We start from the raw sequence: 14,347 nt of genomic DNA, 5'->3' as shown, positions 1-14,347 counted from the left end.
CCCGGGTCTCTGGCTCTGTGAGGCAGAGGCTCTACCAGCTGCGTCACTGTGGTGTCCTTTTATTTTAACTTCTTAGAATAAGGGAACAGTGGTTTATTTGGGGCAACTTGGTCACCATGGATGAGTTGGGCCAAAGAGCCTGTTTCTGTGCTGTGAGACTCTGTGGCATAAATTTAATAATAATAATAATAATATATTCCTTTATTCGTCCCACACCGGGGAAATTTACAGTGTTACAGCAGCAAATTGGATAGCAAGAGATCATTCATTATAAAAAAAAGTAAAGACAAGGATAAATTGTCATCAGTTTAATGTGTATTCCTTTAACTGTTACTGTTGACTCGTCTGTTGGGAGCAGTGCTGGTTGTGCAGTCTCACAGCAGCGGGAAGGAAGGACCTCCGATATCTCTCCTTCACGCACTTGGGTTGAAGGAGTCTTTCACTGAAGGAACTACTCAGTGCAGTGACAGTGTCCTGCATGGGGTGGGAGTCGTTGTCCAGCAGCGATGTTAATTTTGCCATCATCCTCCGCTCTCCCACCGCCTGCACTGTCGAGGAGGCAACCCAGGACAGAGCTGGCCTTCCTGACCAGCTTGTCAAGTCTCTTCCCCTCCGCCGCTGAGATGCTGCTGCTCCAGCAGACCACTCCTTCCGTGTTGTGGAAGATTCTTAGGAGTGCCCCCTGCACTCCAAAGGACCCGAGTCTCCTCAGCAGATAAAGTCTGCTCTGGCCCTTTTTGTATAGCGCATTGGTGTTTTCAGTCCATTCCAATTTATTATTGAGGTAAACACCCAGGTATTTAAGGTGAGACGTGGAGGGAGGGGTGGGGGGAACTTAGTAGCGATTTACAGGGTAAGTTTTGTTTTTACGCAGAGAGTGGTAGATGCCTGTAATGCACTGCTGGGGAAATGGTGGAAGCAGATATGATAGCAATGTTTAAGAAGTGTTGAGACAGACACATGACAGGGAGGGAGTAGAGGGATCTGGACCTGGTGCAGACCTGGGAGTGGAGGGATCAGTTTAGATCAGCATCATGGTCAGCACAGACATTTCAGGAATAAGGACCTGTTCATATGCTGTCCTGCTCTGCATTCTACAGAGCTTCTACGTGCACGGTAGCGCAGCGGTAGAGTTGCTGCTTTACAGCGAATGCAGCGCCGGAGACTCAGGTTCGATCCTGACTACGGGTGCTGCACTGTAAGGAGTTTGTACGTTCTCCCCGTGACCTGCGTGGGTTTTCTCCGAGATCTTCGGTTTCCTCCCACACTCCAAAGACGTACAGGTATGTAGGTTAATTGGCTGGGTAAATGTAAAAATTGTCCCTAGTGGGTGTAGGATAGTGTTAATGTACGGGGATCGCTGGGCGGCACGGACTTGGAGGGCCGAAAAGGCCTGTTTCCGGCTGTATATATATGATGATGATGATGATGATGATGATGATGATGGTGATATGGATTCAAAAATCTATTAAACATTTTGCGCTGAAACACTACTTATCATATTTATGGCAATCTTCTCTGTTAAGGTCACAGTACTCAATTTCTAAATTGAATTTTGTTCCCCAGATGAAGCAAGCTTTCACACGCAATACTGAATGTGTTAGCACCATTAGGCTTTTGTTTCCATGGCATAACATTCTCAAAAAATATAGACTGAAATGAAGAAAGCTGAGTCCAATTCACTTTAAAGAAACTTAGTCACAGATGCAGAAGCAGACCTTTATAACATAGAGGCAATACAGCCACTTAGAAAGTTAAAGAATCTGGTGCAATGGGAAATGAAAAGGTACTAAATTTAAGATTAAAACAAAGATATGAAATAATGAAATTATAATTTGCTGCAGTTTAACAGGTCCACTAATGTAATAACACACAGTTTTGTATCGGTTAGATTAGTTTAGTTTAGCGATAAAGCGTGGAAACAGGCCCTTCGGCACACCAAGTCCGCGTCGACCAACAATCGCCCATACACTAGTTCTATCCTACACACGAGCAAGAATTTACAGAAGCCAATGGACCGAAAAACCTACACATCATTTGAATAGGGGGGCACAACAGAAAGGTCGGTTTGGGAATGGCAAGGGGAGTTCAAATGGTACGTTCCAGTAGGCCTGGGCGGATGGAATGCAAGTATTCAGCAAAACAGTCGCCTCATGTATAATTGGTCTTGCCGACGTAAAGGAGGCCACATTGGTTACACTGAATGCAGTCGATGAGTTTGGAAGAGGTGCATGGAAGTGAGAGAGGAAATATAATGACTGGTGTTACATATCCTGTGGTTGCAGGGGAAAATGCCTGGAGAGGGGGTGAGTTGGATGGGAAGGGATGAGCAAACCAGAGAGTTGCGGAAGGAGTGGTCTCCACGGAAAATAGAAAGGGGTGGGAATGGGAGAATGTGACTGGTGGTGGGATCACATTGAAAGTGGCAGATGTCAGAGAATGGTGTGTCGAATGCAGAGGGCCGTGGGATGAAAGGAAAGGACCAGGGAAACTTTATCTTTATTCCGTCTGGGGAAGGGGAGTGAGAGCAGAACTGTGGGACACGGAGGAAACACGGCAGGGGGATTCATCCACAACAACAGTTGGGATACCATGTTTACTGAAGGAAGAGAACATCTCAGATGTCCTAATGGGGAATGCTTCATCTTGGGCGCAGATGCGGCAAAGATGAGAGAGTAAGGGATGGGTTCCTTGCAAGAGGCAGGGTAGGACATGTAGTCAAGGTAACATCTGCGTGGGTTTGTAGCTGATGTCAGTTGACATTCTGTCGTCTGTGGTGGAGACAGAGACACTGGTGAAGAAGAGGCTGTGGTGGGGCTACAATTTGAAAATGCATTGAAGTGATGAAGAGCATGTGAGGGGACCTCAGATTAGGGTTGGGTGGGACTGGACGGGGGAGGGGGAGGAAGATAGAATCAAGGTATTTGGAGCTGAGTCTGGTGAGGCAAATTCAGGCAGAAAGAATGTGTCTGCCAAGGCAGACCTCTTCCAACCGCGTCTACTGCATTTGGTGCTCCAAATGTGGCCTCCTTTACATCGGCAAGACCAAGCATCGACTAGGCAACATTGTCACCAAACATTTACACTCTATTCGCCGAGGCCTGCTGGATCTCCCTGTTGCTGACCATTGTAACTCCCCTTCCCATTGAACCATTCTGTCCTTGGCTCCTCCATTGCCAGAGTGAGGTCACACGCAAGCTGGAAGAATGACATGTCATATTCGGTACGTCATTTAGGAAGGAAATGTGGAGGAATTTCTTTAGTCAGAGGGTGGTGAATTTGTGGAATTCTTTGCCACGGAAAGCAGTGGAGGCCATGTCAGTGGATATTTTGAGGCAGAGATAGATAGATTCTTAATTAGTACAGGTGTCAGAGGTTATAGGGAGAGGCAGAAGAATGGGGTTAGGAGGGAGAGATAGACAGCCATGATTGAATGGCATAGACTTGATGGGCCAAATGGCCGAATTCTGCTCCTATCACTTATGATCTTGTGACATTCCACTTGGGTAACTACAACCCAAAGATGTGAACATTAAATTCACAAATTTCAAGTAATACCACAGCCCCCCCTTTCTTTACCCTGCCTCCCCCCACTTTGGTGTGCGCACATTTCTCCCATCAACTTCATCACCCCATTCACACTGTTCATTTCCCCTCCATATGCTTATCTTCCATCCCCGAGTCACACATTTCCCTTTATTTCCCCCCTCCTTCCTCTCCCCTCTGCATCCACATTCCTCCCTCTGGCTTTACATTTCATTCCTCCTCTTCTTCTTTCCTTTTCTGACACCCTTTTGGCTCCTTTCACCACCATCATTTGTCTCTTTACTTCACCTATCTGCTAATCAAACCACTATAATTTGCTAGACTTTGTCCCATCCCCACCTCCCGTTTCCAGCTTTCTCCCCACTGCTTCAATCAGTCTGAAGTGGGGCCCTGACCCGAAACGTCATCTGTCCATCCCCTCCACTGATGCTGCCTGTTCTGCTGAGTTCCTCCAACACTGTTTTTGTCTCATCCCAGAGTGCTCCTGAAATAGAATCTGAACCTTGATTGCTATTCTGAATGGGCACTAGAATACTGTCTGCCCCTCAGGACACTTAAATTTCTTGTAATCTATCGAACCAAAAACTAGGAGAGAAGACAATAAACAACTGATTTTCTCAAACCAATCCTACCACCTAATAATTTCTACGCCTAGATTCCTTATGAGAGGAGTCCTACAAAGCAAATAATCTTAGCTTTTATTGTAAATCTGACACCGGATAACTCTTGGAGTAATTTTGGATGATTGATTACATCAGACATACAAAATGAGGCTAAACTACTACAGTACATTTAATAACAAATATTATAGTTTATGGAAGCCACCAGTATCGATCAAGCAGTTCAATGGCAGTAAAGTCTGGAAACCGTTCAAAGGCAGTTGATTCAATAAACCAATTAATACCCTTCAAAATGTTGGTTGTGGAATTTGAGATGAAACTCATATATTCTGCATGGTTACAGGACTTAATTAATCCCTCTGCTCCACTGAAAAGCAAACTGAACTATTAATATCCAAAACATGTTTGTTTATATACGCTTTGTCCTGTCAATCGGAGGCACTTACGCTTTAAATGGCAATCAGACAAATATACACATTCAGTTGAACAATGGGTTGCTCTAATTAACAGGATTTGAACATTCACATATAAAAGCAGGTCGAGGTCACCATTATTTACAATTGAAGCCAGGTACTTCTCTTATAGAGGTATATAAAATCATGAGAGGAATAGATCAGATAGAGATGCACAGAGTCTCTTGCCCAGAGTAGGTGAAACGAGGACCAGAGGAGGTAGTTGAGTCAGGGACTTACGGTGAAGGGAAAAAGATGTAATAGGAATCTGAGGGGTAACTTTTTCCACACAAAGGGTGGTGGGTGCATGGAACAAGCTGCCAGAGGAGGTAGTTGAGTCAGGGACTATCCCAACATTTAAGAAACAGTTAGACAGGTACATGGATAGGACAGATTTACAATAGACAATAGACAATAGGTGCAGGAGTAGGCCATTTTGCCCTTTGAGCCAGCACCGCCATTCAATGTGATCATGGCTGATCATTCTCAATCAGTACCACGTTCCTGCTTTCTCCCCATACCCCCTGACTCCGCTATCCTTAAGAGCTCTATCTAGCTCTCTCTTGAATGTATTCAGAGAATTGGCCTCCACTTCCCTCTGAGGCAGAGAATTCCACAGATTCACAACTCTCTGACTGAAAAAGTTTTTCCTCATCTCTGTTCTAAATGGCCTACCCCTTATTCTTAAACAGTGGCCCCTGGTTCTGGACTCCCCCAACATTGGGAACATGTTTCCTGCCTCTAATGTGTCCAACCCCTTAATAATCTTATACGTTTCGATAAGATCCCCTCTCATCCTTCTAAACTCCATTTGGAGGGAAATGGACCAAATGCAGGCAGGTGGGATTAGTGTAGCTGGGACATGTTGGCCGGTGTGGCCAAGTTGGGTCGAATGGCCTATTTCCACACTGTATCACTCTATGACCCTCCTGCAGAGCCCGTCCTGATGGAAATGAAAGAAATGATTCCTCCGTTGTAACAACCAAGAGATCAAGAGTGAACTGATCTACCCCACACCTCAACTCCTTCTCTGTGCCAGATCCCCCTGGCCCTAAAAGCTCTAATATTACAAAAATGTATCTGTCTCCATTTAAAATACTTCGAATGAGCTGGCCTCCACTTCTCTTTGGGATGGACAATTCCACAGATTCACTGAGAGTTTGCGAGAAGAAATTTTCATATTACCTGGTCCAAAATGGCCCATCCCTCACCTTGAAAAAGAATGAGGTCATTTAGCCCATCAAGTCCATGCCAGCCCCCAAAGCAATCCTATCAATCCCATCTTCCCAATAGATGGGCATGACTTTTGTTCAACAGTTCTTCTGAAAACATCACCACAATAACAGTGGCGCTCAATCAGCACAGCAGTGGTGTCTGCTTAAATTACATAACAACGTCCTAGAGTTTCTGGATAGTGCCAAGTTACTATCCTGAAGTTAGCACTAAGTTACTAAGCAGAACAAGAAGCCAGAGTTCAGGACCATTATTGCAAAGGAACTAATTTTAATCCCTTCATTACAACTTGGATTATGACAAGTAATTAAATAAATCTGGAATTTTAAAAACAGTCTTGTCGCAATAATAGTGATCCCAAAACCATCGCAAAATCTCCGTCAATATCAATGACCTTTAGGGAAGGAAAACTGCCTTCCATATCTGGTCTGGTCTATTTGAAACTCCAGATTCACCAGTGTGGTTGACTGCTCATTGCCTTTCCATTTCAGGAGCAGTTGGGGATGGCCAATAGATGCTGACACTGCCAAGATAGTGACATGCCATTAATGAATTAAAGAATAAAATATTTGAACCAGATATAAATGCTATTATCCTGTTCAAACAGATAAAAGCAGTGATAAGGTAGACCTTTTGTTACCAAAAAAACATCAAAACGACTAATGTGATAGTTTGGGGTAGGATGTCAGGTAGTGGAAATGAATGGAAGAGGGTGGAGCAACTTCAAAGAATGAATTAAATCGAAAAACTCTCAGCAGATAAAGAAGGAAAAAAGTGCTGATATTCATAGATGAATTTTAGGAAAGGGGAGTATAACAGTAAATGCTACGATGGAGCTTGGGAAATACAAAATGAAAATATAAAAAAATATATATAGTTAAATAGTTGAGTATTCTACAGGCAAGTAACAAGATAATTAACATGGGGCAAGGTTTCTATGGGATAAGTAAGGTAAACTCAGGAATGGAGACACACGAGACCACAAAACTTGAGCGAAGAGCAAACTGCTGGAGGAATCAGCGGGTCAGGCAGCATCTGTGGCGGGAAATGGACAGATAACATTTCAGGTCTGAAGAAGGATGGTGCCGGGCGGCCCAGTGGTGCAGCAGTAGAATTGCTGCCTTACAGATCTTGCAGCACCAGAGACCCGGGTTCGATCCCGACTACGGGTGCTGGTCTGTACGGAGTTTGCACGTTCTCCCCGTGCGCGAGTGGAATTTCTTCGAGATCTTCGGTTTCCTCCCACACTCCAAAGACGTACAGGTTTGTAGGTTAATTGACTTGGTACAAGTGTAAATTGTCCCTAGTATGTGTAAGATAGCATTAACGTGCGGGGATCGCTGGTCGGTGCGGACTCAGTTGGCCGATGGGCCCGTTTCGCGCTGTATTTCTAAACTAAACTAAACGGATCCCAACCCGAAATGTCCCCCGTTCATTCCCTCCACAAATGCTGCCTGATCCACTGAGTTCTTCCAGCAGATTGCTTTGTGTTGCAAACTCACAAGTGTTGATTCAAGAATAGCAAAGATAACAAAATACATTTTTTTTTAAATCAGAAAAAGAATAACCAAACACATTATCTTAGTTTTCACAAAAGAAGTAAACTAGGTTGAAATGTTAATAGAAGACAAGTAGGATAATGCAACAGTTTACAAAGAAAGGAAAGAAGGACTGGATAAATGAGCCAATATAAAGGTTGACTTGTCTCTCTGCTTGATTGCAGTGCAACAATGGACACTCAAACAGAGACGCTAAAACTGCATCTTAATTATATTCAAATTAATGTCACGAAATATACTAGGATGCCTGCTAAAAAATCAGAGCTAAATTTCTAGAAATAAATATATACCCTAGCAAAAATGTCTAAACGGAATAATACTGTTAACTGTCCTAATTGAAGTCAAGGGACAATGGAATACAGATCATGCACATGGAAAATGCACGTGGAATATGCAGGGGAGATGATGGGTGTAAGAAAAGCAGAGGAGATGATGTGAACATGAGATTATATGCAGTTGAGGATTTAAAGCAAGAATCCGTTACAGTGCCAATGAAGTGGCTCTTGTAAGTCACAACATGTCACAACAGGGGCTGACATATCAGAAAGGAAAGAAAGATGGACAGATAGCACAATGGTTTCAAACATGTGCTACCTTAGTTTAGTTTAGTTTATTATCACGTGCACAGAGGTACAGTGAAAAGATTTTTTTGCGTGTTATCCAGTCAAAGAAAAGACTATATAAAATTATAATCAAGCAGCCCACAGTGTTCAGATAAAGGATAAAGGGCACAACATTTACTGCAAGATAAAGTCTGATGAGGTCCAATTAAGATAGTTCAAAGGCCTCCAATGCAGTAGATGAGAGGTCAGGATCGCATTCTAGCTGGTGAGAGGATGATGCAGTTGCCAGACATAGCTGGGAAGAAACTGTCCCTGAATCTGGACCACACAACAAGCAATACGAGTCAAAATTGGCAAGTAAATGGGCAGTAGTGTGTTCCAGAGTAGTATTTATTGTTGTTTACCCTAAATGAACAATAAAGACTCTGAAATTGGAGGCATGATATTCAAATTTGTATGTAATACTAAACTAAGGAAACAGTTAATAACTGGAGGCTATGGCAAATACAGAAGCGCTCAAACATATTTACAGAGTGCACATATAAAAATTAAATCTAATTCAACATAGCAAAATTGAGTTAGGAGAGAAAGAAAAAGGAGGCAACTAACCACACTGTACACTTAAAACTGAATGAACCAGAAATACATCTGGGAATAGAGACACATAAATACCTACAATTAGCAGAACACATTGCTTAAGCCCATAAAAGGCACAAATAACAAATTGTAGTTCATTTCTTGAGAGGTATGATACAAATCAAAGCAATAATGCTAAATTTATAGTAGATGGAGCCTTAGTCAGACCACAAAATGAAAATAAATAAAACCATGGTTGTTAGACATCTGAAATATAAACAGAAAATACTAGAATGACTCAATGGATCGGACAGCAGAGAAACTGTTAACGTTTCAGGTCAAAGACCCTTTATCAGCACTGAGAAAGAGAGAAAGTGCTGGAGTAATGCAGCATTCCTGGAGAACATGGATAGATGACGCTTCGGGTCGGGACTTAACTTCAGACATCTGAAGAAGGGTCCTGACCTGAAACGTCACCTATCCATGGATGCAGCCTGACATGCTGAATTACTCTAACACTTTACATCTTGTTTTGTAAACCGATTTCTGCAATTCCTTGTTTCTACAACAGAGAAAATAAGTTAGGCTGGGCAACAGACAAGCTGCGGTAGGCCAATGAGTGGCCCAAAAGGAATTTATTTGATAGCGTGAAATAATAATGCAGCCAAATAAGAACAGTCAGGCTCTTTGTCCATGCAATGTGCTAATGTTGTAGAGTTCAGGTAATGTTGTAAAGTCTTGTCTAATGGGACATGCCCAGCAGGCCAGAATATACGAATAAAGGGAAAAAAAGAGGAATGGCAGGTGAAATAGCAAGAGGATTTGAGTTTAGGAGCAGAGAGGTTCTACTGCAGTTGTACAGGGCATTGGTGAGACCGCACCTGGAGTATTGTATGCAGTTTTGGTCTCCTAATCTGAGGAAAGATGTTCTTGCCTTAGAGGGAGTACAGAGAAGGTTCACCAGATTGATCCCTGGGATGGCGGGACTTTCATATGAAGAAAGACTGGATAGACTAGGCTTGTACTCGCTGGAATTTAGAAGACAGAGGGGGGATCTTATAGAAACATATAAAATTCTTAAGGGGTTGGAGAGGCTAGATGCGGGAAGATTGTTCCTGATGTTGGGGAGTCCAGAACCAGGGGTCACAGCTTAAGGATAAGGGGGAAGTCTTTTAGGACCGAGATGAGAAAACATTTCTTCACACAGAGAGTGGTGAGTCTGTGGAATTCTCTGCCACAGAAGGTAGTTGAGGCCAGTTCATTGGCTATATTTAAGAGGGAGTTAGATGTGGCCCTTGTGGCTAAAGGGATCAGGGGGTATGGGGAGAAGGCAGGTACAGGTTACTGAGCTGGATGATCAGCCATGATCATATTGAATGGCGGTGCAGGCTCGAAGGGCCGAATGGCCTACTCCTGCACCTATTTTCTATGTTTCTATGAAAATGGCCAGTCCTGAATGCAAACTGATAAGAAGAGTAAGTTACTTGAGGTTGGAGAATTCAGATTTGAGACCTGCAGCCTACAGCAGGCTGCAAAGAAAAATTAGATGTTGTTCGTCACTTTGCATTGGGCCTTGTTGTAGCAGTCCAGGACTTTTTCCCAAATTTTCTCTGCTCTTAATCCAACCTCAATTGGTGTATGTCTATACACTCCAAACTACAAAATGGAAGTACAACAGAGGTACACAAGGATTGTGTCAGGATTGAAGAATTCTAGCATTCAGGAAAGTTTGAATGTGTTGGATGTCTTTTCTTTATTTTAAAATGATGCACAATAAAAAGGTTTTAAAACTAGGAATGGGATGAGGGGAAGGCCTATTGGATCACCTGGTTGCTAACCATTTCAACACCCTTTCCCATTCCCATACTGACCTTTCTGTCCTGGGCATCCTCCATTGCCAGAGTGAGGCCACACATTGTAGAGGAACAGCACCTCATATTCAACTTAAAACCCAGCTATGAACATTGAATTCTCCAATTTTACGCAATCTCTAACAACCCCCCCATCCCACTCACTTTCCCTATGACCCTCTTACTCACACTATGTGGAATTAACAGCAGAGGAAATGTCCATCTGATTTTGTTCCAAGAGGCCACCAGATCCTCCCAGAATTTGCACGTGTTCCTTTCTCCTTCATCTGGTTTATTAAGTGGAACCTTTGCTGGTTGCCACAAATGCGACATGTGGTGGCAACTGGCAGTTTGCAAGAAAACACTTATTATTGAGTAAAGGGAACTTCCTCCTCATATTTAACTACAACCAGTGAGGCTTTCTAGCATCAGAGATCATCTTGAGTTTATTACAGTCTATGACGGAGATGTAACATAGAACAATATAGTGCTCTGATCTTGCGGCACCTTGTGTTGTGGGTGAGGTATGTTCTCGCCCTCCCTCAGTAACTCCCAGCCACCGCCCTCAACATACACACACGTGTCACTGCATTAAAATTTACTGATAAAACGCTTCATAAGAGGAAGACGATGGGTTATTTCAGCTCAGGGTACTGGGCGGTAATTGCCACCCATGTACCCATGTACCCCCTGCAGTGTCACAACACAAACTCTGCCGTTCATTTCAGAATTGGCTTGGACTCAATTAACCCCATCGCCCTTCACGCCACCTGTCAGGACCAGGTGATCAGGTGGCGATCATTTGTACAGTGTGATACGAAATTATCAGCCTATCTCATCGATATCAGAAACGGTTCCCACAACAGGTCCGTCCCAACAGTGTCGGAGAGTCTCGCCTGCATTGGAAGTGAAACCAACCATGAGGACAACCGTGTTCTTCAGGGTTGGAGACGCAAGGAGCTGCAGATGCTGGGATAGTTACTGCAATTGTCAAAGTGCTTGACCGACCCAGACTCGCCTTTATGGTTCGGTGAGGATGGATGTTGCAAAGCACCGAGCCTACTGCTGCTGCTACTGTGTGATAGCTCTGGGCGTTACTTACTGTCTATCGCCATAACCCGGTGCTTGTGCGGCGGAGGGTGACCCCCCAGCGGGTCCACCCGTCCGTTCCTCGCTCGGTGGAGACTCTCCACTGGGGATCCGGCGGCCGTCTTTCAGCAGCTTGTTGGAGCAGCGATGCTGCGAATCTCCGCAATCTCCCTGGCCCTTGGCTCCGCCTCGCAACGTCGCTCGCCGCCAATCCCGCTCCTCTTGCACCCTTCCATTGCCATCGCCATCCATGTAACGAGGAGTCTCGGGCGGGTCGAGGGAAACAAGCACACACTGGTCCCGGGCAACAGCCTTGAACACAGGCTTGCGTTTACATAGTGCTTTTCGCCTCCCTGCAGAAGATCTGAAAGTCTTTGTAACAATTTAATGCTTTGGACGAGGGAATTGAATGCAACGTCTCCCAAGTTTGCGGATGACACGAAGCTGGGGGGCAGTGTTAGCTGCGAGGAGGATGCTAGGGGGCTGCAACGTGACTTGGATAGGTTAGGCGAGTGGGCAAATGCATGGCAGATGCAGTATAATGTGGATAAATGTGAGGTCATCCACTTTGGTGGCAAGAACAGGAAAGCAGACTATTACCTGAATGGTGGCCGATTAGGAGAAGGGGAGATGCAACGAGACCTGGGTGTCGTGGTACACCAGTCATTGAAAGTAGGCATGCAGGTGCAGCAGGCAGTGAAGAAAGCGAATGGTATGTTGGCATTCATAGCGAGGGGATTTGAGTATAGGAGCAGGGAGGTTCTGCTGCAGTTGTACAGGGCATTGGTGAGACCACACCTGGAGTATTGCGTACAGTTTTGGTCTCCTAATCTGAGGAAAGACATTCTTGCCATAGAGGGAGTACAGAGAAGGTTCACCAGATTGATTCCTGGGATGGCAGGACTTTCATATGAAGAAAGACTGGATAGACTCGGCTTGTACTCGCTGGAATTTAGAAGACTGAGGGGGGATCTTATAGAAACATATAAAATTCTTAAGGGGTTGGAGAGGCTAGATGCGGGAAAAATTGTTCCTGATGTTGGGGAGTCCAGAACCAGGGGTCAAAGCTTAAGGATAAGGGGGAAGTCTTTTAGGACCGAGATGAGAAAACATTTCTTCACACAGAGTGGTGAGTCTGTGGAATTCTCTGCCACAGAAGATAGTTGAGGCCAGTTCATTGGTTATATTTAAGAGGGATTTAGATGTGGCCCTTGTGGCTAAAGGGATCAGGGGGTATGGAGAGAAGGCAGGTACGGGATACTGAGTTGGATGATCAGCCATGATCATATTGAATGACGGTGCAGGCTCGAAGGGCCGAATAGCCTACTCCTGCACCTATTGTCTATGTTTAAGTACCATTTAACTGCAGTTACAGTTCGCCCTCCGCCACAACAGACCCACGGCTGATGCCGTCTCCCTGGCCCAACATTGCACCCGTTTCTACCACTTCCTCTGGCAGTTTATTCTATATACCCACTCCCGTGTGTGAAAAAAGTTGCCCCACAAGTCGGTTTTTGAAAAGAAGATGTTTTGTAAATATTTATTACTTGAATAAAGTATTTTTTGATATTAAAAAAAGTCCCCTTTAAAATCCTTTCCCCCCCCCTCACCTTAAATCTATGCTCTCTAGTTTTAGACTCCACTAAGCTGGGAAAAGGACTGTGACCATTCAGTACCTGCGCTTGGCCATCCCAGGAATCAATCTGGTGAACCTTCTCTGTACTCCCTCTATGGCAAGAATGTCTTTCCTCAGATTAGGAGACCAAAACTGTACGCAATACTCCAGGTGTGGTCTCACCAATGCCCTGTACAACTGCAGCAGAACCTCCCGGTATGAACATTGACTTCTCTAACTTTAGATATTTCCTCTTTCCCTCCCTTCCCCTCCCCTTTCCCAGTTCGACACTGTATTCCTGTCTCCACCTATATCCTTTGTCCTGACATCAGTCTGAAGAAGGGTCTCGACCCGAAGAGTCACTCATTCTTTCTCTCCAGAGATGCTGCCTGACCCGCTGAGTTACTCCAGCATTTTGTGATTCACTTTATTCATGTCCCTCGTGATTCTATGTACCTATATCAGTTTCTCTTTATAATTCAAGCCTTCAAATGCAACAAACATCATTGTGAATCTTTTCAGCACCCTTTCGAGCTTAACAGCATCCTTCCTCTAGCTTGGCAGCCAGAACTGCACACAATACTCCATGTGTGGTCTTACCAACGACGTACAGTTTTAACATGATGTGTCAACTCTTGTATCATTTAATAACCTTGATGGGGCATTCATCAAATGCCTTCTGGAAATTTAAGTACAATATATCATCTTCTAGCCATCATGTGCTTTTTTTTCAAAGAACTCCAACAATATGGTCAAACAAGGTTTCTTTTTCACAAAGCCATATTGAATTTTCTTGATTTAAAAAAAAAATGTGACCTGCTAATATAACATCTGATTGCCTTATAGTTTTTTTGCTTCGTCTCCATTCCTTTTTGAATAAAAGAGTTACATATGTTTTTTTCAATTATCACCTAATCTATTCCAAATCTGTAAATTTAGAAAAATTAAAACATACCGGCCACTTCTTTTAAGACCTTAGGAGAAAGTCCACCAATATCCTGAGATGAGTTAGCCCACAGCTCCAGCCACTTCTCCAGTGATTGTAAGTTTCTCAAGTCCTCCCTTTGTTCCACTTCCCTATTTACTATTTCTGCAATGTTACGTATCCTCGAGAGTAAAAGCTGATAATTCAATCACATTATGATCACTGCTACCCAGGGGCATCTTCACTGAGGTTATTCAATTTGAAAATATTTCCTCTCATACACTAGAACAGCATGGGAATAATTGTGCAGGCTTATACT

At 43.9% G+C, this 14,347-nt stretch overlaps 1 protein-coding gene across 2 annotated transcripts in view; it reads right to left on the bottom strand.

Moving 5' to 3' along the window:
• The window catches only part of LOC144597417 (synaptotagmin-16-like), a 126,003-nt gene extending 114,357 nt beyond the window's left edge, over positions 1-11,646 (bottom strand). For both annotated transcript variants that reach the window (XM_078406770.1, XM_078406769.1), the window contains exon 1: positions 11,502-11,646. In XM_078406770.1, the coding sequence (XP_078262896.1) occupies positions 11,502-11,514 (13 nt within the window). In that variant the 5' untranslated portion in view covers positions 11,515-11,646. The remainder of the gene's footprint in view (positions 1-11,501) is intronic.
• Between the last annotated feature and the right edge of the window lie 2,701 nt (positions 11,647-14,347).

The sequence above is a fragment of the Rhinoraja longicauda genome, chromosome 10 (assembly GCF_053455715.1).
Source record: "Rhinoraja longicauda isolate Sanriku21f chromosome 10, sRhiLon1.1, whole genome shotgun sequence".
Lineage (NCBI taxonomy): Eukaryota > Metazoa > Chordata > Chondrichthyes > Rajiformes > Arhynchobatidae > Rhinoraja > Rhinoraja longicauda.
This window is presented reverse-complemented; position numbering and strand designations above follow the sequence as displayed.